Source organism: Neofelis nebulosa, chromosome 4 (genome assembly GCF_028018385.1).
Source record: "Neofelis nebulosa isolate mNeoNeb1 chromosome 4, mNeoNeb1.pri, whole genome shotgun sequence".
NCBI classification, from domain to species: Eukaryota; Metazoa; Chordata; class Mammalia; order Carnivora; family Felidae; genus Neofelis; species Neofelis nebulosa.
In genome coordinates, this window is record NC_080785.1 from 138,923,914 (window position 1) to 138,947,707 (window position 23,794).

Below are 23,794 nucleotides of genomic sequence, written 5' to 3' on the forward strand. Positions count from 1 at the left end.
CAAGCCCCTCTGATAAATGTTCTCGTGGAATCCTCTGCCTCTCTTTGCTGCACACAGCCTAAGTGGCGTGTGCTTATTTTAATGTCTGTCTCTCCTCCTAGAGTGTGAGCTTCTCAAGGTGAGGCACGTTTCTGTTTTATCTCGCTCCCATAGCCGCAGTGCCTTGCATAGCAGTGGGTGCAGACGGCGTCCTAAAATGAGAGAATCAATGAATGAGCAGCCTTAGGCTTGGAAACAAGGGCATGGGGAGAGTGTGGAAACACCGTGCATTTATAACTTATTCTTCCATTGTTAAAGCTAACCAGAGTCTATTGTAATTCTGCTCTCTCCAGCCAGCACTGTAAGCAATAACTTTATTAAGGTCAAATAGATATCACAATACAGTATTTATCCAACAGGGTCCAGAAACCGGTTACAGATATCATCTAAGAACCACAGCTGGTTTGTGCTAAAATGCTTCCAACATCACAGATCACACTGAGTTTATACATCGATAACAACTTTTATCTGGAAATACGGATGCACAGTTTGCCCTCGCTGTTAGGCCTTGATGTTCCAATTGAGTCAAAACAAAGAAGGGAAGACTGGCATTTTCTTGATAATGAAAAAATTCTGAGGAATATTTCATGAGAACCGTCTCTGGGATCAGAGTTGCTCATGGAAGTCATTTCTAATTTATGATTCAAATCAGAATTAGTAATTGGTAAGTTAAGCTGTGCCTTGAGAATTTCTAATAATTGGATCAAGGAACATATTAGCTTTACAAATAAATAGGATTTAAAAGTTTGGCTGCTCGTATAGGTTCTACAGAACATCCTTTATAAATTAATACATTAGCACAAAAGCTTCTCGACTATGGTATCTGATATCTGCATCTGTATTACTCTAAGAAAACAGCACTCCATAAACACAAACGGTTATTGGGCCTATTGTTTATGGTCCATAGGATAAGAGCCACAAAACATCATAGAAAGTTACGAGAATGTAAATACTTAGCTAAGTAGATAGAATAAGTATTGGGCAGTTACCATATATAACACTGAATATTGACTAATACGGAAAAAAAATCCCAAACCTTAGTTACGGTGCAGTCAGAATTGGGTAAAGCCAAAGAGACAGATTTGCAAGTATACAAAGTAATGAATACATTTCTTTAAACGTCCATGTAACAAATTCATGGTGCAAACTGGAAAATTTTCATAAATATACTTCAATGTTCATTTTGTGAGAAAACGCATATTCATGCACTAAACCTTATGAGCACTGATTCATTAAGTAAAAAAAAAAAAAATACAGAGCAACTGTCTGAAACAAATACTTAAGAGACTCACAGTCCTACAATGTCTGCAACTAAACACAATAATACATGCATGTGTGATACACCAAATTGTCTTATAGAAATCATTAAAACCTCTTTCGCATCAAAACGCATAGGAAAACTCAGGGGTATAGAATTTACTTTATGCACATTACATACTAGAGACAGTAAGCTTCCAAATGCTTTCATTATCTCCACACACCTACAAAACGACCATACAAGTATCTGTGTATGTAATAAGGTACTCTCCAATTAGGCATCTATGATGAATAATGTATCTCCTCATGTCGTCTCCTCTCTAAGTACCATTTATCACGACCCAGGCCTTTCTGCCTTAATGAGGACTACAGATCTCTGATTTACATTCAACACCCTCTGCATTAATAATTGATTGAAACTCTTAAAAAACTCTTCTGCAACTAAAATGGAAGGTGGTGAGGCTATCGCCAGAAGAATGCAAAGACTACCTGTTAAATCTGATTGGTAAAAGAAGCGGGGCCACTGGACTGTTGGCCAAACTCATCTGAGGATGGCCCCATACTCGCCTGCTGGCTATACCCGCCGCTTGACCCATAGCTGTCTTGGTTGTACCCGCCTTGGTTATAGCTACTCGAGTGCTTTTCCATTGGGTCTGAAAGATATCTCTGTCCCGAGGAATGCCAGCCGGTCTCCTTGAAAACAAACCAGATGTTTCCAGCCCAGAGGATAAAGTTCAAGAACCCAAAGACCTGAAAGGACAATCAGAGCAAATGAGTTGATAGATGGAAACACAAGAAAAATCTCAATTTCAGAAAATCCTTCAGAATACATACGGCTACTTTTTATTCAACATTGAGATCTCTTTCAATTTTTCATTTGGAACCGCTGTTTCATTTAGAATATTTAACATTTGTTTATTTATTTGCATCCAAGTTAGTTAGTATATAGTGCAATGATTTCATAAGTAGAATCCAGTGATTCATTCCCTATGTATAACACCCAATGCTCATCCCAGCAAGTGTCTTCCTAATGCTCCTTACCCATGAAGCCCATCCCCCTCCCACAACCCTCAGTTTGTTCTCTATATTTAAGAGTCTCTTATGTTTTGTCTCCCTCCTTGTTTTAACATTTTTGCTCCCCTTTCCTTATGTCCATCTGTTTTGTATCTTAAATTCCTCCTATGAGTGAAGTCATATGATATTTGACTTTCTCTAATTTCGTTTAGCATAATACCCATCCACGTAGTTGCAAATGGCAAGATTTCATTCTTTTTGATTTCCGAGTAATACTCCATTATATATATATGCCACATCTTCTTATCCATTGATCCATCGATGGACATTGGGCTCTTTCCATACTTTGGCTATTGTAGATAGCTCTGCTGTAAACATTGGGATACATGTGCCCCTTCAAAACAGCACACCTGTATCCCTTGGATAAATACCTAGTAGTGCAATTGCTGGGTCATAGGCTAGTTCTATTTTTAATTTTTTGAGGAACCTCCATACTGTTTTCCAGAGTGGCGGCACCAGTTTGCATTCCCACCAGCAGTGCAGAAGAGATCCTCCTTCTCTGCATCCTTGCCAACATCTGTTGTTGCTGGGTTGTCAATTTTAGCCATAGAATATCTGACTTTTACTGAATGCTTACTACACGTTAGGCACTGTGGAAAGGGCAGTCCATTCATTCTGTCTGAGAAGAAGGTATTATTATACCTGTATTAAAGATGTGGAAACTGAGGTCCAGGATAAGAATCTTGTTCCAGGTCACATGACTTGGTAAGTAGTAGACGACAGTCAAGCCCTGTTCTGTCTGACTCCATGGTCTGAGCCCCTACTTAAGCTTATTGTCTCCCCAAGTGAGGTGTTCCTCATTGTCTGTAAGAAGTCTTCAGGGGCTACAGAGTTGAGAACTTTGATTTTAATAATAGCGCGTTAATTTATAAGGTTACCTTCACTTCATGGCTAGAGAGACTACTCTTCCAGTTTTTGTAATGATATAAAAAAAAATGAGTCAACTTAAAAAGTATGGCATAAGCAATCGTGCAGGTGGTGTGCAGATCAGCACATGAATGAGAGGGTACACAGAGGTTATGACTTCGAAGAGTTGTACTTTCTGTGCCTCTCACATCCAGAAATGAATGTTGAAACCAGACTCTCAATGCAATACGGGCTTCAGAGAGGTATGAGGTATTCTCCCAAGAACTGGATGTGAGGCTTTCCTACGGAGATTCCTCTTACTCTCCGAAAGGGTGTTGTTGGCGAGTCAGACGACCAGGTGTAGCCTCCCCAGACCCTGCCTGTCTGATGGAAGCAGAGCTGTTCGCTAGTGCCAGAGCCTCGAAGAGAACAGCTGTTCTGCCACCTTTCCCAGGGCACACTGGTTGACCTGGGAATTAACCAGAAGCAGTCAGTTGTAACAGCCCCCTACCGGAGATAGACAACAGCATGAGATAAAGCTGTGATGGCATTAAAGCATATTTAATAACCACTCCAGCTCAACAATCACCATTCAAATTGGACTTGGGCCACCGCCACAGCTCTGGATTATAGGGTGCTGGGCCAGCATCTATCCTCAGTTGCTGGATGGTAGGGGGGTCCCAAGTGCCCTGCAGGTGGGGGTGGGGGGGCCAGTGAAGTCAAGATGAGGTGCCTTGGGGACCTGGAGCAGGGGCTATTTACCAAAGTATTTCAGAATTTTAGCAGCAGGTGGATCAGGACACATTACCTGAATGTCACCTTTGGACTCATCCTGCGGGTTTTGAAATCACACTGGCTTCAACTGCACTTTCCTGCTCCGTGACCTTGGACAAGGCAGTTAGCCTCTGGAACTCAACTTATTATTTTGTTTTCCTAATGTGGAATGAAGGCTATTCGTTCCTCGGGTGACAGTGTGAGGATTCAAGAGAATGTGTATAATGCAGCTAGACGGTGCTAGACACATTCGAAGATGCTTCCTGCCTGGTAAGCAGTGTTCTGAATACATTCTCAAATATTTCCATGAACTGTATTCGCTTGGCCCTTTTGCTGCAGCATAAACTGAAATGGGACTTTGATGGCAAGGCCATACTCTTGAGGGACGTCGGCAGCCAGAGCAGTCTCTGTAGGCCCTCGCCTGATCTAAAAGACTGGTTTATCCCGCCAACCCCCCTTCTTCCTTCTCTCTTCTTCCACTCTCTCTTCTTCCTTTAATGTTAGCTGATACTTATTTAACATTATCTTATGCCATGCTCCAGGCTCCTTGCTGATGGGAGATACAAGACATAATGAAGGTACTCACAGTATAATAGTTGTGTGATCAAAATGAATTCGGTAATCACGGACAAAACTCTAATTCACATGCAGGACCTTTTATCGATGTGTACAATAGCTAGGATATTTTCCACCAAAGAGGAGATCTCGATTAAACGGTATCTTTGTGAGTGTATGTCAATGTAGGAGTAGAAAAGACTATCAAGGAATCTTCTCAGATATCAAGAGATGGCTCTGCCCAGAGCTCTAATTTTATGTTTCCCCTTGCTCGGTTTCTCCCTTTTGCTGGCTGCTACTTTGCTTCTAGAAAAGGGATGCTCAAGAAGAACCTAGCAATCAGGGGCATGCAACTTAAAAGTGAGTACACAAACAAGGCATCCCCATGGGCATGTTTCAGAAGCAGGCACATCTTATCCCGCTGTCATCACACAGGTATTGCAGACTCCTGGCTGGCACGTGGGCCCTTGAATCTTTTCTTGCTATTTTGTTGCAGCTGAAGTTAGAGTAAGGATTTTGATTCAAGCTCAGATGTGGAGGCAACAGAAGGAGAGACTGCAAGCCACCGTGCGTAGCAGGAGGAAGAATGAGGAGGTGAAATCTAGATTGGCCAAGAAGACGTGTCAAGATTGCCTATAATGAAGCTGGAGAAGCAGAAGTAGAAATTGTGAATAGGATAGTTAGGCTCAGAGAACCTTGGAAAGAGAAGTTGAGAGAGAAAAACACGTTCTTTCCTCCTACCCTCTTCGTTGGGCTCTAACCACTATATGACATTTAGGAAAATGAATGCATTTACGAGGCAGCTTTTCGGTCGACACTTATTGAACACCTGCCATATGCTGGGCACTATGCTGAGAGGACTTATAACATATTATATCATTGAATCAATGGTCTTGTGAGGTCTGTTTGATAAGAGCCCCATTTTACAGATAATGAAACTAAGGTTTAGGGACCTTAGTGCATTTGTCCAAGAGCAGTCAATTATTGAGTCGTGGAGCCAGGATTCAAACCCAGGCAGATGGACTCCACAACTGTGCCCTGAACCATTTCGAGTGGCAGCAGCATTAACAGAATTTGGCTCTACTCTGGCATTGCCGTCACTACTTGAGAAGCCGCGAGCAAATCCTTTCACGGCACCTACCTGCATTTGTAATGTCTGGATAGCTCCCCTGCCTATTTGTGTTGGTGTGAAATCATAGATGCCAAGATGCTTTGGAGAAAGTAAATTTGTTACCCAGGTAGAAATATCATTGCTATTGTTGAACCACTTACTTGTAGAGGTCACTCCTAGGGGTGTGTCTGACTCCTTCTCCAAAGCCTACACTTGCTTAGTAGGCAAGGTGGTTTGGTTCTGTGAGCCATATTTCTTCTGCAGGATTCCGCAAACCCTGAGCCAAGGTGGACATGTGGCCCAAGATGAGCTAATGAGATGCTCTCTGCCCGGAATTTGGGATTAGACCTGAGTGATTTTAGTTCAGCCCAAGATGTTTCTTTAAGAAGAAATATAATCTCAGAAACTGGGGGGTGGCTATCTTCTCTTGAGACAACAGGAAAAAGAAAGACAAATGCATCCGAAAAGAGACAATAATGTCACAGGCATTCAGAAAGAGAGAGATGAGAGATGAAGAATGTAAACTGTCCAGCTTCCTGATAATTCCTGGTCCTGGGTTCTGCCCTTACAGTGCTAGTATTTTTCCAATTACTTTTACCTCTTGTGAAAAGCTAGCTCAATAGGATTTGAAGCCAAACGAGTTTGTAATGAAAAAAAATTGCTGTGTTCTGGCAGATTAACATTCTTTCCCTCTGCTTTTGCTAATAGAAATTTTGTTTCCCTTGTAAACCCCGATGCAGTCAAGTGGCTTGAGCTCTGTGGTGGAACTTTAAATCAGGAGCAGAGTAATGCAAGTCAGATACAACATTCTTTGGTATCTGACATTGAGAACCTTGGTCCTGCTATAGATGCTGCTTTTTCAACAGTCTGTTTCATCAGATTTCATCAGTTTTCTGAGCTACTTAATATCCTTCCAAAGATTTTTTTTTTCCTGATGAGGTTAGTCAGAGTCAGTTTCTGTTACTTGCAACCCAAACACTCCAGCACATACGGACGTTGAATGTCCATAAGTGGGGTCCAGAGAACGGAATTTAGGGATAGGCGGATTATTTTGCTTTGGCCAGTTTGAAGTGAATTTTCTGTCACAGGAACTGGAGGACCTTTAACTGATGTAGATCCGTAACAGTAACAGCAGCAAACCTGTCCTTTCTCCCATGACATGCTGTCTGGTTTCCATCCATTTCTCTTTTTGATTTAAAAAAATTTTTTTAATTCCATATTTTATTTAAAATTATATATGTACCTATGTGTCTAATTTCATGGATTTTTTTTTTTTTATCTGAGTATAGTTGACACACAACATGGATGGGCCTGCAGGGGGTTATGCTACGTGACATCAGTCAGGTAGAGAAAGGCAAATACCTCTTTTTGATTTTAGGAGACACGTCATATGGTTTCTCATTCAAAATTCCCATCGCCTAGTCTAAAACTTACTAGAGACAGCAAAGGTAGAATTAAATAGACTCTGTAGGACGTCATAATGTATTAGATTGATTATTAAACCAACAAACGTACTGGATGATTTTCTCTTGTTGTTCTCTTAGGTTTTGAGATCAAGATTATAATAACATTCATTCCACCCTGTCTAGAAACATGCTACGGAAGCAGGAGAGTCTATTTCAACACATGCCTCCAAGTATTCGAGTGTTTATCTGCGGGTGTGTCCGGCAATGAGCAAAAATGACGACGAGGACCTCCTACATACTTTCTTTCCATGTTTCCTCTCTTAGCAAGGCAGGATTCATAGTCAAAGCATCAGGGAGCACCTGACAACCCTGTCCCCTACTTAAATGCCTGCTCCGATTAAATTTCAGAAAGCTGTAGAAACAGAAGTTAACCTTGAAGCAAAGATAATTATTTTTAGGGGCTGCTCAAGAATGTTTTTCTTTCAGCAAATACTGTCAGGTTCTCTAGTCTTCAGTAACTACTGCTCTTTGCTGCCATTATAGTTTCTGTCTTTCTTACATGCAGTTTCTTTCTTTAAACTAACACAAGAATCCAATTTAGTTGCCCTGCTCTCTGTCAGATTGTCTGTCTTCCTGTGAGAGCTATACATTTGAAAATATTCGACTTTGTTCAACTCATATAGTTCAGCTTTTCCAAAGTTACCAGGCAATTAAACCGGGAACATGGAGAAGATTAAAAAAAAAAAAAAATTACCTTAATTGTTATAAGTATTTTTTCTACTGTGCAGCTTTCCTGTATTCTATCAGGTCTGAGTGTTTTTCCTCCAGACAATCAACTGGATGTATTCTAGCTATGTGTGGCTTGAACAATGTTTTCTTCCCAGGAAACCTCTCTGCCATCAAATATTCCTTTTACTTCTGGCAGGCGTCAGACTTAAAGTTCAAATTTTATATCTGCTTCTGGCTTAGAATTTTGACTTGACTGTCATCCAAGCAGCAGCTGCCAATACCTGCTGCGTTCTTATTAAGACTCCGTAATTGGCAGCATTAAAGCCTATGGGTTCTGACAATAGAAGACTTGAAGGCCAGAGGATCATCTTGCACACGGAGTGAAATATCGCCTTTTAGACTGGCCTCATTTTGGAGGCAGAAATCTCCAAGGTGACCTCTGAGATATTTTTCCTATTCATTTGAGTGGCAAACAAAGGTTTGGGAGGTAAAGCATAGATGAAAACATACCACGGAAGTGTTTAAGCTGGACATTACAGGGCTGTGGACAGCCATGCATTTGTTGGACGGCTGTTTGCAAGCTGACATCAGTAACAATACTTCCTTAGGATCCGTCGCGACCTTGACATCAGACAGTCCTTTCGCCCAAGCTGATGAACCCACCAACCACAAAAACGAAAAGACTACAGTGACGATGAAGTCCTATAGAAACAGAAAGATAAAACAGGAAGAGAAATGTGAATTCTAGAAACAAATTGATTAGTTTATACAACTATTTGGCTTGCTTTTTGGGAAATTCCAAGATCCCACAGCTATGGAACCAGGAAGTTGAAAAACAGCTAAAAGAAAGTTTTGTGATATTTATATTTGTCTAAAATAAATAATAGTAATATTTATTGAATGCTTGAACTGTTCCAGGAATGATGCTAAGTGCTTATAACCCTCATCTAATTGTTCCTAAAACACCCCTGTGAGGAAGTTCCTATCATTATCCCATTTGCGGATGACAAAACTGGGACAGGGAATGGTCAGATAGCTTGCCTGAGGTACCCACAAATAATCAGCGATGGCATCAGCACTCACACCCGGGCAACTAAACCTCTAGGCCTATGATTGTAACCGCCGTGTTAGGATGGCTGCAAACACAGAGATCTGCTGATTGTTAAAGACTCCTAGATAGCAATATTCATTTATTCACTCATTCATGTTTTTCAGTGAACAAATCTACGTGCCATCCAGTGTATGCTTGAGACTGTGTTCAGTGGAGGCAATAAATAGCCGTAATGTTTTGACTGCTTTTTACGGGCAAGAGGCTTTATGTAAAATTATCCTTACAAATGCCATGTTAGACAGTGTTTTTAATACCCATTTCTCGTGATTCATCGCTTACATATGACATCCCAACAAGTGCCCTCCTCAATGCCCATCACCCATTTATTTTTCCCCCCTCCCCCCTCCATTAATACTCATTTTAAAGATGAGGAAATCAAGGCCCAGAGATATAAGGTAACAATATAGAAAGGGGAAGAGCCAGAATTCAAATCCAGATCTGACTTACAAAACCATCTGCTATGAATACAGGGGAAAGAGGCTTCTTTTTCCATATGAAACAATATCTCTATGATGTAAGATGATGTTTAAATGTTTAAGGAAACAATACCAAGCTTCTGATGATGGGGATGCTTCTCAAATCCTCCTCATGACTCAGAGCGGGTGGGGAGTCAGAGTCACTGTCCATGTCTTAAGCAGACCATGTTCTAATATAGGACAGTCTTTCAGATTTACTGTATTTACATTTGACTAACATAAAAATATTTCATACTGCTTACCTAGTATACTAAAGACCCTGACCTGGAAAGGAAGCGTACATTTGCTATACCAAGAGAAAGGTTTCTGTTTTAGTCTAAATGATAAGCCTGTCAAGTACAAAACTTGCACCGTGTCTCCTTCCTACCCAAGGGCATGGTACATTTCACTTGCTCTGGTTAGTTTTCCCTCATGACATGACTGAAGGAGTTTTCATCAAGATCCCATGATCAACACCAGGGAAACTCTTACATTGTAAGGATGCTGTTGTGGATGGTATTTGTTAGGTGTGGCTCTTGTGGACAATGTTCTAGACTGTCCACTTCTAAGAGTGGCTGCATTTTCACAGAAACTGTTATCTTTTCATCCAAGGGCTGTTGCAAATAATATGACTTACCGGTTGACCTTTTCATGTTGGCTCTAGAAAATTCAGGGCTAATTTGTTACCTGCTCACAGGGTTTTTAATGGCATGGATATTTTAACCCTATTCCCAGCCTTGTTTTATATACCTATTCTTTCTTTCCCTTCTCATTTTTAATTAATTCCAGTTTGAGTTTCATATATTCCTGTAAGCTATCTTAAGTTGTTTCTGGCATGAGATGGTAGTATAAACAGGCAAACAAATACAGTATCTACAGCAATCAATAAGAATATTTGGAATCAAGAGACTCAAGTGTTTGAGTCTGAATTATAAACTGGAGAAATGGTTACGAATAAGTAAGTCAGATTGATTGTGTCAAATACAAATTCAGGTTCATGTTCAATCTAGTACCTGATTCATTCATGGATGCCTTCATTCAAACAATTTTTAAAATTTTTAATGTTTATTTATTTTAGAGAGACAGAGTACAAGCAGGGGAGGGGCTGAGAGAGAGGGAGACACAGAATCTGAAGCAGGCTCCAGCCTCCGAGCTGTCAGCACACAGCCCGACGCAGAGCTCAAACTCACAAACCGTGAATCATGACCTGAGTCAAAGTTGGATGCTTAACCGACTGAGCCACCCAGGTGCCCCTCAAACAATAATTTTTGAGTAATGTGCCAGATATTGAGCAATGTCTTATTAGGGATTTAAAAAATGCAAGATGTGGACTCTGCTCTCTTGATATTACATATTTTTTAGGGGCTATAGATACCCTGCCCTTCCAATTATGAGACAGGAACTGTCATTATTTCTGTTCATCATAATCAAAAATAGACTTGAGAAAAGGGTGTGAGGATGGGGAAACAAGAACAGAGTCATGTGAAGACCTCTCCCTTGGAAATTGGAGAAAATAGTATCAAAACTTTTAGACTTATTTAATAATAGTAAGAATACCTAACATTTGTGGGGCATGTATTGTGTGTGAAGCACTATTCCAAGTTTACATAAATTAAGTCATTTGATTTTGACAACAGCACTGTGAAACAGATGCTAATCCTGTCCCCATTTTACATTTGAGGAAACTGAGGCCCTAAGGGGTTAAGTAAAATTGCTCAGAGTCTGGAGTTAGCAAGTGGTAGAACCAGGAATGTAAGCCTGGCCATCTGCTTCTGGTACCTGTGAGCCTGATTGTTCTATACCCCCCTCATGGCTGCCTTAAGGAATTCTGATCTTCTTATTTAAAGCAAGTACACTAAAATTTCAAAAGTTACACTGGAAGTCCTGGTTAATTTAAATATGACGAAACAGTAATGAATCATTTTCTATATATAGCCTTCATGAGTGAAGTCAAGGATCTCTGTCCTTGAGGGTAAATATGTTATATTTGGGAGCACATCCAAACTTTTACCCCAGTACCATTTTGTAAAGAGGCATCAGCCTATCATATTAAGGTATTTCTCACACAAGTTAACAGCTCAGAATCTGTCTTCAGATAGACCGGGGGCTGACTACTGACCCTGCTACTTACTATGTGTTCTTGGACAACTTGCTAGACAATTTGAAATTTCAGTTTAGCTCACTGTAAAATGGGACAATAACAGTATCTGTCTCATAAGACAGTCGGGAGAAGTGAAAATGTGGTTTTTCATTTGTCTGTTTTTCCCAGTAAGATGTCAGTTCCAGGAGGGCAGAGACTGTCTACCTTGCTTATTACTGGGTTTTGGCAGAAGAGTTGCCATCAATATTTATTAACAGAGGGAAGGAAGGAGGGAGGGAAGGAAGGAAGGAAGGAAGGAAGGAAGGAAGGAAGGAAGGAAGGAAGGAGGGAGGGAGGGAGGGAAGGAGGGAGGGAGGGAAGGAGGGAGGGAGGGAAGGAGGGAAGGAAGTAAGGAAGGAAGGAGGGAAGGAGGGAAGGATGGAGAGAAGGAAGGAGGGAGGGAAGGAAGGAGGGAGGGAAGGAAGGAAGGAAGGAAGGAAGGAAGGAAGGAAGGAAGGAAGGAATATACAAAATGTTCTCAGTTTTGTTAAAATATTTACATTTATGTATATAACATTGGAGTTTACCTAGTGGTCGGTGGTAGGATTGGAGATGATTTATTTTCTTTTATATAAGCTTATGTATTTTTATACATGCCTTATTTTATAATTAAATCAAATAAAAAAATGTGGCAATGTGATTAAGACATTGATTGATTATATCAATGGCTCTTCCAGACAGAAATTCAGATGGTTCTATTTGTCCCTACAGCAGCATCAAGATTCATAATTGGACCAAATAATAAATGTCATTAGAATAGAGAGTTTTGCAACAAAGGGCTTCAGAAAGTAGTCCCGGGCCAGATTTTCCACAACTAAGCAAAGTGTGAATATGGGGGAGGTTATGTAAAAAATTCTAGGTGAAGAATATATTAGCCTGAACTTTTTTGTTTTTTGGCTTCGGCACTGAGCGCGAGTTTGAGGCCACTTGCAGGGCGGGAAACGTGGGAGCAAATCCCTGACCCCGTGCTTCTCCTGCCAAGGCTCCCATAGGCCACATCAGCTGGAGCCCAGAGGGCAGGGAGCCCACTGATGTGATCCATGCAGCCACGTCCTGAGCACAGAGCATGGTGTGGAGGGGCAGGGCATCCATCAGAATCTGTCCCCCGAACTAGAGGTCGTCTTCGGGGCCACAACCACAGCTGCCGTCACCTGTGTTTACCCAGCATTTCCCACATGCCAGGCACTCTGCTAAGCACTTACAGGCATCATTAACCTTATGACATACATACTAGAAAAGCCCTGCTTTTCTTAAGAGGAAACTGAAGCAGAGACAGGTCAAATACTTTGTGTATAATTAATGCCTGGCTTGATTACTGCAGTGTATCGTGAGCTTTCTGTAAGGTTGCGGGGAAAGACGCTCTTTGGTGTATTTTATGTAGATAATTACCTTAGCTGGTGTTCTCTGAGTTTTAGTCATTTTGGCAGTACCTAAAAACAGTTTTGATATTATCCACATAGTCTTATGTTATTGCTTAATATTTAATTTAAAGCAAATTACCCTTTTGACATAAATAAGGTTATCTCAGAAGGAAATTATACATGTACTATAATGCGAAGCCAGTAGGACTTGCCATAGATAGAAGGGGATTGCAAACCTAAGTGCTCCACAGTGAAACAAAATACCTTAACCTCTAGCTGGGAATGTTTGCACAAGGCTTTAGAACCTAGGATCTTTGTTAAAAGGGAGATTAGCAAGTGTTAGAGGGATATTAAAGAAATACTAGCATGACCTAATCAGAAGACCTGAAGTTAAAGTGAATATGGAATAACTTTCTCAGTCCGGTTACTTAGTCCCATGTGAATGGTCTACTGAAACCCTCTTCTGAATCAGGAGAGGTAAATGCCTTGCACTGGAGCAGGGATTTTCTTCTGATGGTGCAGACAAGAACCCGGTTGTTTACAAATGCTCCTGCCCCAGATCTAACAGAAAGGGAGTGTGCAGAGGAAGAAACTGAAGAGGTAGATTTGTAACATTAACTGCTAGGTTATCACGGTGCATATATTAACCCTTGGAAGATGTCTTCTGCTGGCTCTGCTTGTGTTCTTTATTCTCCTAGAGTGGAGAGGCTGCCATTAGAGTACTTTTATGCTTCCAAAAACCTCGCACGCTTGGGATCTATGTGGTCCCCATAAAAGCCCAAAAAGTAGTCACAGGATGTGATTAGCCTTTATTACAGTTGAAGAAACTGTGGCTGAGAGAGATAAGTAGATTTTCCCATGGTTCATTAAGTGGCTTATAAAATTGGTCTCTGTAACTGAGAACATTGACACTCTTTACCGAGAGAACACGGACAGGCTACCTGGTTGTGTTTCTGCAGGATGTTTTAAGTGTGTGTTCAGTGATCTACACAAACAGCCTCGTCAGCAGAGGGAGCAGCCTGGCTTAATGCTGGCTGGGTGGTTTGTTTCCACTTTGCTTGCTGGGTGTGTTTTCTTGCCCCCACTTCTCCTCATTTGCTACAAGCAAACTCATTTTCATACTAGAATGTCATTTAATACATTAAAGACACTTGTCCCAGATCACTTTGGGGCATAAAAGGGAATCCTCTTTGGTGACAAAACCTCATCTTTTAGAACCAGGTAAACCTGTCTCTGTCTCCCTCAATCACTGTAGCCCCACTGGATATTGGTAATATCCATAATATCAATTCTCTCATTTCTATCTATTAACAAATATTCTCAGGATTTCACCTCCAATGGCATTATTATCTGTTTCATCTCTTTGATGACTTTGTTATTTATTCTGTGGCTGATACCTACCCTGAAAGCCTCTACCAGACTTGGGGCAGTTGGAGTCACCCACACCCTCTGTGTAAATGGATTTGCTTTGCTGAGTCAGCTTTCAGGAATCCCAGCATGAAGCTGTGAATCAGGAAACATGGAACCAAGCAGCAAGATAGAAACTCAGATCAGAACAGAGCTTGGGACTTGTCTTGGAAGAGAGAAGAGCTAAGCAGTATCTGGATGGAATAACTTCTTGTCCGCTCATACAGGTATATTTCATTGTTTCATTTGAAGGATGAATAATAATGACCTCTGACTTCTGGAGAGTGTCTTTGGTTTCTAACATGATGTAGAAGAAGATCATTTGATCTTCATAATAACTGCAAGCAGGTGAAGATTATACCCATTTAACAGATTCAGGGAAGTTAAGAAATGTGATCAAGTCATCACAAGTAACTGAGATTTGAATGCAGGGCATTGAGCTCCATGTTTAGTGAGTGGTTTTTCCATCATGCCCATGCTTTCTCAAGTCTGAGTTACCCATTATTGTGGAAACTCAGACATGGCAATAAATAACACTGGGCTCCACAATTTTTCTCCACAATTCTCTTTCAGTCTGAGGCATAAAGAAGAAAGCCTCAGCTGGGTACTAATCTGTCACTAATGTTTATTTAACAGATATTTAACACCTATTTATCAAAGAAAATTGTGCCCAGGCTCTGAGCCTTCATGCAAGCAATGGTACCTGGCTGGAATACAGTACTTTTCATTTTCCATTGATTCATTTCTATGTTTGTCTCCTAATTATGTCAAATAATGCTGGGTTTTTGTACCCAGTAGTGGTACAGGGTTTTCTTCAAAAAGACATTGTATTTAAGTTTATGAAAATAATTTAAAAAATTCAAAACAAGTGTTTAATGTTTATTTTGGAGAGAGACACACACACAGAGCACAAATGGGGGAGGAACAGAGAGAGACAGAGACAATCTGAGGCAGGCTCCAGACTCTGAACACAGAGCGGGACACGGGGCTCGAGCCCATTAACTGTGAGATCATGACCTGAGCCAAAGTTGGGCACTTAACTGACTGACCCACCCAGGAGCCCCAAGAAAATAATTTAAAGAACAAAAGCAAATAACTCATGGCTCAGATGACAGAAGCAGGGCAGGGAACGGCTGAAGTTTGCAAAGGCTTATAACCCCAACCTGCAAAGGGAACACTGAGACTGCTCGAGTGCTACCTAACAGAGATAAAAGGTGAGACAGAGATATGAAGCCCATATGTAATTTTAAATTTCTTAGTAGTCACATTAAAAACAAAAAGCAGGGGCACCTGGGTGGCTCAATTGGTTAAGCATCTGACACTTGGTTTTGGCTCAGGTCATGATCTCACGGTTCGTGCGTTCAAGACCCACATCGGGCTCTGCGCTGACAGTGTGGAGCCTGCTGGGGAGTCTCTCTCTCTCCTTCTCTCTCTGCCCCTTCCCAGCTCATGCTCTCCCTCTCTCTCTAAAGAAATAGACATTTAAAAAAAAAAAAAAGCAAAAGAAACTCATGTGGTTAATTATATTAATACAGTATATATATTTATATAATAAAACCGAATACCTAAAATGATTAATATTTTACTTTTTTGTACAAAGTCTTTGAAATCTGGTGTGTATTTTATACCTATAGCACATCTTAATCTGTATCAGCCACATTTCAGGTCCAATAGCCACATGTTGCTGCTGGTACCTTACTAGACAGTGCAGCTTTTTTTTTTTTTTAAATTTTTTTTTTCAACGTTTTTTAAATTTATTTTTGGGACAGAGAGAGACAGAGCATGAACGGGGGAGGGGCAGAGAGAGAGGGAGACACAGAATCGGAAACAGGCTCCAGGCTCCGAGCCATCAGCCCAGAGCCTGATGCGGGGCTCGAACTCACGGACCGCGAGATCGTGACCTGGCTGAAGTCGGACGCTTAACCGACTGCGCCACCCAGGCGCCCCAAGACAGTGCAGCTTTAACCCACAGTTAACAAACGAAAGCACGTTCACATCCACAGCCAAGTGAGAGTGATGCTCTTCTCCTGTTTTGGATCACTGATGTCACAATTTCTCGTGGTACTTGAGCCTGAGATGATCCTAGTAGCCCTCTCTCAACTTAGCTTTTTTAATTTTAATGTTTATTTTTGAGAGAGAGAAAGATAGAGCATGAGTAGGGGAGGGGCAGAGAGAGAGAGGGAGACACACAATCCGAAGCAGGCTTCAAGTTTTGAGCTGTCAGCACAGAGCCCAATGCGGGGCTCCAACTCACAATGACCTGCCCTGAAACCAGGAGTCGGACGCTTAACTCACTGAGCCACCCAGGCACCCCCTCTCAGCTTAGCTTTTACAAAGCCAGCATGCCTCCCATGTCCCTCCTGGCCTGTGGGATCCCAAAAGTGGTTGACACAGTAGCCCAGTGCGTGGCCCCAGTGGTCTGGTGGAGATCTAAGGGCAGACAAGTGTGACCAAAGACTCTTAGGCCTTCTGTATTGGCAGCCCATGGGAGGAGATGGCTTGCAGGGACAGCAGGGACTGCATTTCAGGCCATATGTAGGGGAAAATCTGACTCCACCCCTCTATTCTCAGAACATGTGCAGGATGGTGGCTGGTTAAATGGAATGAAGTATATCGTTCCATTTTCCAGATGGGATAAATTAGTTAAATCGAGCTTGAAAGATACAGAGCCAGAATTCGGAACCAGGCACTTTGGCTCCAGAATCTGTGTTCTTAATCTATTATTAAAGTGCTCTATTGCTTTTAGAGGCCCATAACTTTATTGGCTCATAATAAAGATGAAATTGCAATATTAGTACGTATGGCTATCATTTATGGAGCAGTTGCTATGTATGAGACACTGTGTGTCTCATACATCATTCCTTCAGTTCTCCTAAGAACACTTCGAGACAGCTATTACTGACCTCACTCTACAGATGAGCAAATCAAGGTGTGGAAAGATTGAGTTGCTGGAGTTCTCAGGGTCATTACGTTGCTAAGCTTCGTTTGCAAACAAGGTTTGCCGAGCTCCAAAGTCTATGTCCCTTGCTGGAGGGGTGAACCTCATTATATATTCCAAACTAGCTTCAATGGGAGGCCCGACATGTGTTAGGCATGATGCTAAAATGCTTTACATATTTCACCTCAGTTCAGGTGAGCCCTGCAAGGTAGCTGTTTTTTATTTATTTATTTATTTATTTATATTTTTTAATTTTTTCTATTTTACAGATGAAGAAGGGAGTGTTCAGAGAAGTAGTAAGTAGAGAAACTGCATACCAAACTCAGATCCATTGGGCTCCAAATCCCATTTCTTCATTTATCCATTGCTTTATTGGTTCCTTTTCCCCAGTCACTCGGCCGATATGTATTATCTTCCCACTAGAGGCTAAGTATTGTTCAGACAATGGAGTAGGGACCGGGGCCGGGGCAGGGGTTGCAGTCCTCAGGTGGTTTGCATCCTTCTCTCTGCACTACCTGGATTGTTTTATGTTATTACCGTAAGATTCACTATTGTCACACTGTCAATGAATCGAAATTTTGTGAAAAGAGATGTAGTGGATCATCTGTTGTAAGGGCTGGGTAATAATCAGTCATCTTGTTTCATGTGCGAAGAGTCTGGTTCCTGCTTGAGAATCCAGGTAAGATTTTATTTCTTCTTTTTTCTTAAGTTACATTTGATTGTGATTGACGTACGGTACTTTCCCTTTTTTAGTTTGTTTTTCAGAGAACTTTATCGATTGATTTGTGGTTCCTCAGCTTTGGAACTGGGGCCTCCTATTTCTTGTTTTTTTTTTTTTATGAAAAGAAGACTTTTTAAAAGATCCTCTGCCTCCTTTTAGCTTAGTCATAGACAATTGATTTCATAATCTTTGTGCAAGAGGGAGGTATTCTTGGCTGTTTGACAACCTCAGAATGGATGCAGTCTTCACTAGCTTGCTGCAATGTTGTCGTAGATCAATATTAAAGACACCCCTTAAAACCTGACTTGATCTCCAGTTGACCCTGCCTCTCCTCTTCACTACAAATAGTAGCAGTATTGCTTGTAAAAGTTGCTACAGATTCAGCGCTTACTTTGAGGCAGGCACTGCGCTGAGACCTTCATATATATTACTCTGTTTAATCTTCATCAACAATTTGTGAGGTAGATTTCATAACATACAGGTTTTGAGAAAAGAAAGCATCACATAATGGTTAAGTCTATTGTCTTTAGAATCAGTCAGTCTTGGGTTCAAATGTCGACTCTTACTAACTAGCTCTGGAACTCTATTAAGCCTCCGTTTTCCTCTCTGTAAAGAGGGACAATGATGACATTGATTTTCAAAGGGTTTTTGTAAAGTATGCATGAGCTAATTCAATAAAATACTTAGCTCAGTGCCTGACACATAGTGAGTCCCCAATGAATTTACACACACACACACAGACACACACGCACACACACACACATGGAGACAGATAGGAAAATTCTGTATATAATTGAATAACGGTACAGAAAAGTGTATTGGTATTATTCAATGGGTTTTGATGGTCAAATAAATCAGGTAGGTTAATTTATTTATTCAACACATCTCCAGTAGGAACCAACTAGGTGCCAGGTCTTCGGAATATAGTAATTAAAAAAAGCAGACATGATCCCAGCATTCACTCTGTTGGAGGACAGATCTTACTCAGATATTCCCAGAAGAATATGTAATTGCAGATGATGATAATGGCCTTGCAGGAAAAGGAACTGGTGTTTTGAAAACAAACACAAAACTGCCTGGCACCAGCCAGTCTAGGTGGACAAGGAGAGAGCTGCACAGATCTGATTGCGTCCAGAATCTATCTCCTTAGGATTATCCCTCCCTTCAGTGGTTCTCAAAGCATGTTGAATAGTAAATACACCACAAAATGACTTATCTGGAAGGTCTATAAATTGGTGTCTCGAGGGAGTTCTATCTATTACCTGCTTATACCATGCCCAAGAAGAATGCACATTGACATAGGTCAGGACCAGAAAGATTTATTGGGTCATTCTGCTAGCAGAGGGAGGTTTAAAAGGAAGGAAAAGAGTGCTTGCCTAGTGAGAATTTTGGTGACTCACATGACTGCTGAAGCTATTGGCTCTCTGCACTTGCTCACCGGCAACCCTCTCCCCCTTAGAAAGCCAAGCAATAACCAGAGAGGTGAAGAGGTCTGGAGGGGATCTGTTTATATATCTAAATGGTGGTACAAAAGGATTCCTGCCTTTCTGGACCTGTATGCTCTCAGAAGTTCGTAAGCTTAGGGAAACAATCATGGCTGTTAACTGTTTTCAGGTGAGCTTTTGGCTTATACAGAAAACAGCTCTCTCTCCAAATGATTGATTATTGATTTTGACACTTCTACCAATAAGTACAGAAACAAGTAAGATGCTCAAGTCCTAGACCAGAGGTGAGTCAACTGTTGAAACCATTTTGGACATCTTAAAAATAACTAGGGGGAAAAAAACCCCCCACATTTGTAGAGTTAGTCAAGGATGAATCTGGAAATTGGAGATGTTTATTGAACATCTTATCAATATTCTTTATTTTAATGTATTTTTTAGCACTTCCAAAATATTTTGGGGGCTGCCATTGAACCAGCTCAATAAAAATACTAAGATGTAGTCGATTAACGATCAGCTTTGTCTACCTGGCATAAAGCGTCTGGGCACTGTAAACATATCTGGAAAACAACAGATGCCAGGCAGTGTATAGATGAAACATCTGGAGGAAGTGTGGCATACAGGAGACATGGAGGGAGGCTTGGAGTCACAAGCAGCCAGACTTGAACTTCGTCTGTCCCATGTACCCTGGTCTAGAATGTTGTCTCACTGTGTGATCAAAACAACTCTCCCACACACCTGACTGGCTAGGTCGGAAAAGCAGGCAACTTTTGATCTCAGGGTTGTGAGTTTGAATCCCATGATGGGTGTAGAGATTGCTTAAAATAAGTAAACTTACAGAAAAAGTTCTCTACCACAGTTTTTTATGTATATAAAACTTGGGAGTCATATATATAGATGATATGTATATATATCATGTGTATATATATGATGTGTATATATGTGTATATATTTGATGTGCATATATATGTACATATATATGATGTGTATATATGATATATATGTGCATACATGATGTGCATATATGTATGTATATATGATATCACACACACACACACACACACACACACACACACACACTTTCTAAAAAACAGATGACCTACACAGTGGCAAATAGTAGGGGCATAGATAATAAACATGTCAGATATCCCAAAGTAATTTCTTCATTTGTCCAAATATTTTTAGATCCCCCCCTCCAACCTGTATTTAAAAATGGATGCATTTTATAGGAAAGTTCTTCAAGTAAGCTACTCCGAGCAATTTTGACTTAAAGTGCTGGCAGACCTTTCAGGTGCCACCTTCTGAACCAAGTCAGCTCCTCTCTGGTCTCTGTGTTCTCTTGCCCTCACCCTCCCTGCAAGTGGAAAGAAGGCACATCTTCCTCCTTCAGAATTACATAATATTAGAGTGGGAAGGAACTGTCGAGATAAATCCAGGCTGTCAAATAGTCCTGTGAAAACATAATCCTATTATTAACTTACTATTCTACACCACTGATATCTCCCAGATAGGACAGAAGAGTTGCTATGCATGGCTGGAAATAATGCAATAAAGCAAACCTGATCATGGATTTAAAAATTCTCTGGGAAGCAGTGTTCACATCTGACAGGATCATTATGAGGATCAAAATTAAATAAAAATGTGAAGCGTGGAGACCAGAATATTTTAATGGTTGCATTAATGGTTAGGGAGATGAAGGTGGTGAAGATGATGTAATCTTCAAGAGACATGGGCTGTTTTTGGCATGGTCAATGACGCTGGACCATGAATTCAGCTGTAACGACTTCTTTTTTTCAATCTGTATATTGATGCTCTTTTGAAAACAGATTCATGCTGCCAAAGTCCAATGCATATGGCCAAAGTGTTGTTATTGCAGTCTCTAAAGTTTGAGCCAGTGGCTCTGTGTGGGTAGAACTTCAAGCCTCTTTGGCACCAACGAAGAAGTCTGGCAGCAACCAGGTGTGTGTATGTGAATATTTCATCTGGTTGCAATACACGACTGGAAAAGAACTGGGGTAATTGTGTTAAGACATGGAAGGTCACTTGGAGAATGCCTGGTGAATGAGCCATTGCTACAATCAGTGAATGCCCTGATCATTGTTACATTCCCAGAAAGTACACTGTATGTGGCATTTAAAGTGTTTTCCCATGTTGGCTTCATTCACTGGATTGTAAGTTCCTTGAGGATGGGAGAGTCTTCACCACCTGTGTCCCTAGTCAAATGTCTGGTGTATGTATAACTTCTCATATATATCCACTGCATGGAAGAAGAAAGGACAGAGAGCTCACATTTGGCATAGTCACTTGGAAAATCATTTGGATTTCAAAAATTTGCGTGTTTCCTAAATTATCTCAAAGATACAAGAAACTCATGACACTGGCTATCTATAAAAAAGAAAATGAAATGGCTGGAAACAGGGATGGAAGAAGGGCTTTTGGGGTTTTGGTTTTATTATTTTTATTTACCTTACCCTTACCCCCGGTATGCCCTTTTAAATGACTGGATTTGAAAACATTAGCATAATTTTAGAATAGGCATATTTTACTGGATTTGACCTTTGGCAATTGTGAGAAACTTTCTGTTTAGGGGGATGATTATGATTATATTTCACACTTTACTCCCACCATTTTTTTTTTTTTTTTTGCAAGTGAGCAAGCGTTAGCACAGCTAGGTTCATGAAAAGAGCTGCTATTTTTTTTCAAGCATTCCTTATGCCTTTCTAGAATTGAAGACCCATTATTCTGTCATATATCAACCCATCTGTCAGCCCTCAACAGATGGTTAAAATGAAGAACTTCTAAAATACCAAGGAGGAAATTATCCTGCACTTCACCATCTACAGCTTAAATTTACTCTGACTTTGGAAAATTCCTTTGCCACTTCGCCACTCATCATACCAAGTGAAAGTGAGGGAAAATATTACATTTGAATTACAAAGTAGAAGCCATTCCTCAAAAAGGTGGCTATTGGATTCACAGACGTTGGCTTTACTCTGTCAGTTGGAGAGAAGACAAAACTGGGTTCGAGTCTCAGTTGTGCTGCCTCTTAGCAGCCTAGCTTTGGATGGTTTATTTGACTTGCTAGGCCTTTATTCCTTCAATGGAAATAGGAGAGAATGAATAGCCTATATTAGAGAGTTAATGAGGGAATGAAAAAAAAAAAAGGATAATCTGTGGGACAGCATCTTGCACAAGGCACCTAATAAAAGATAAATGTTAGTATTTTCACCATTGGTTCTCCCCTTCTCATCTCATTTTCCAGATTTATCCTAGATCTAAGATTCTGTGTCTCTGGCAGGCAAGATTTGAGCAGGTGCCTAAGGACAGAAATCCAGCAGATATGAAAAGGGGTCCAAGTGCGGATGAGTCTGGGTGTGTGTCTGTCTGCAATGTGTGTTGTATACATAGTGTAACCATTGGAAAGGCTGGGTGGTTATTCCATGTATGTGAAGAGGAAGGGTAGGGAGACCATGGAAGTGAAATACTGTTGCATTCTGGGGGATATGTATTTATTGTAAGCCTGAGGGTCCCAGAGACTTCTGCCCAAACCCTCCCAAAGAGAGTCATCATATGTTTTCTTGGTTTTCATTTTCACTCCAGATGAAATAAATATTTGTGATTTTTACCCTGTCTAGGCATAAATATTAATTGAATCATAACTTCTGTTTCATGCTTTACTTAGTTAGCTGTTTCCACTTATTTTTGTCAGTTCTATCATATTTCCAACATGTAACTTAGAATTTAACATTTACAGTTTTTTGTTTTTGTTTTGTTTTTTTTTTTTTTTTTTGCAGTGGGAGTGTTTGGGGAAAGAGTCTCCCTCTCCCCAGTGTTACTCTTTTAAGAGTGCTGATGTGAGTGATAAGAGATAACCATAGGCCTGAAAGCTTGGAGGTGCGAGATGTGTCCCAGGACAGGGGCTTCTCAGCTTCCTGTGCCACAAATCTCCTAGGATCTTATGCAGATTCTTTTTTTTTTATTTTTTTTTTTATTTTTTTTTTTTATTTTTTTTTTTATTTATTTTTTGGGACAGAGAGAGACAGAGCATGAACGGGGGAGGGTCAGAGAGAGGGAGACACAGAATCGGAAACAGGCTCCAGGCTCCGAGCCGTCAGCCCAGAGCCTGACGCGGGGCTCGAACTCACGGACCGCGAGATCGTGACCTGGCTGAAGTCGGACGCTTAACCGACTGCGCCACCCAGGCGCCCCTCTTATGCAGATTCTGACTCAGTAGGTCTGGAGTCAATCTGAGAGTCTGCATTTCTAACAGGACTGTTGGTCCATGAATAAATCGTGACATGCAGGGTCGTAGCCTATGAGGGAACTTCTTTAAAAACTTCCCAGTCCCTTATGCTTTGGCTCTCTCCCACTCTTAAAAACTGAGAACAAACTGAGGGTTGATGGGGGGTGGGAGGGAGGGGAGGGTGG

General features: G+C 40.9%; 1 protein-coding gene across 3 annotated transcripts in view; it reads right to left on the reverse strand.

Annotated features, from left to right (window-relative positions):
* Window positions 1-339: 339 nt before the first annotated feature.
* The window catches only part of SYNPR (synaptoporin), a 315,165-nt gene continuing 291,710 nt past the window's right edge, over window positions 340-23,794 (reverse strand). For all 3 annotated transcript variants that reach the window (XM_058726300.1, XM_058726299.1, XM_058726301.1), the window contains 2 exons: window positions 8,302-8,493; window positions 340-2,046 (listed from right to left, as the gene is read on the reverse strand). In XM_058726300.1, the coding sequence (XP_058582283.1) occupies window positions 1,789-2,046; window positions 8,302-8,493 (450 nt within the window). In that variant the 3' untranslated portion in view covers window positions 340-1,788. The remainder of the gene's footprint in view (window positions 2,047-8,301; window positions 8,494-23,794) is intronic.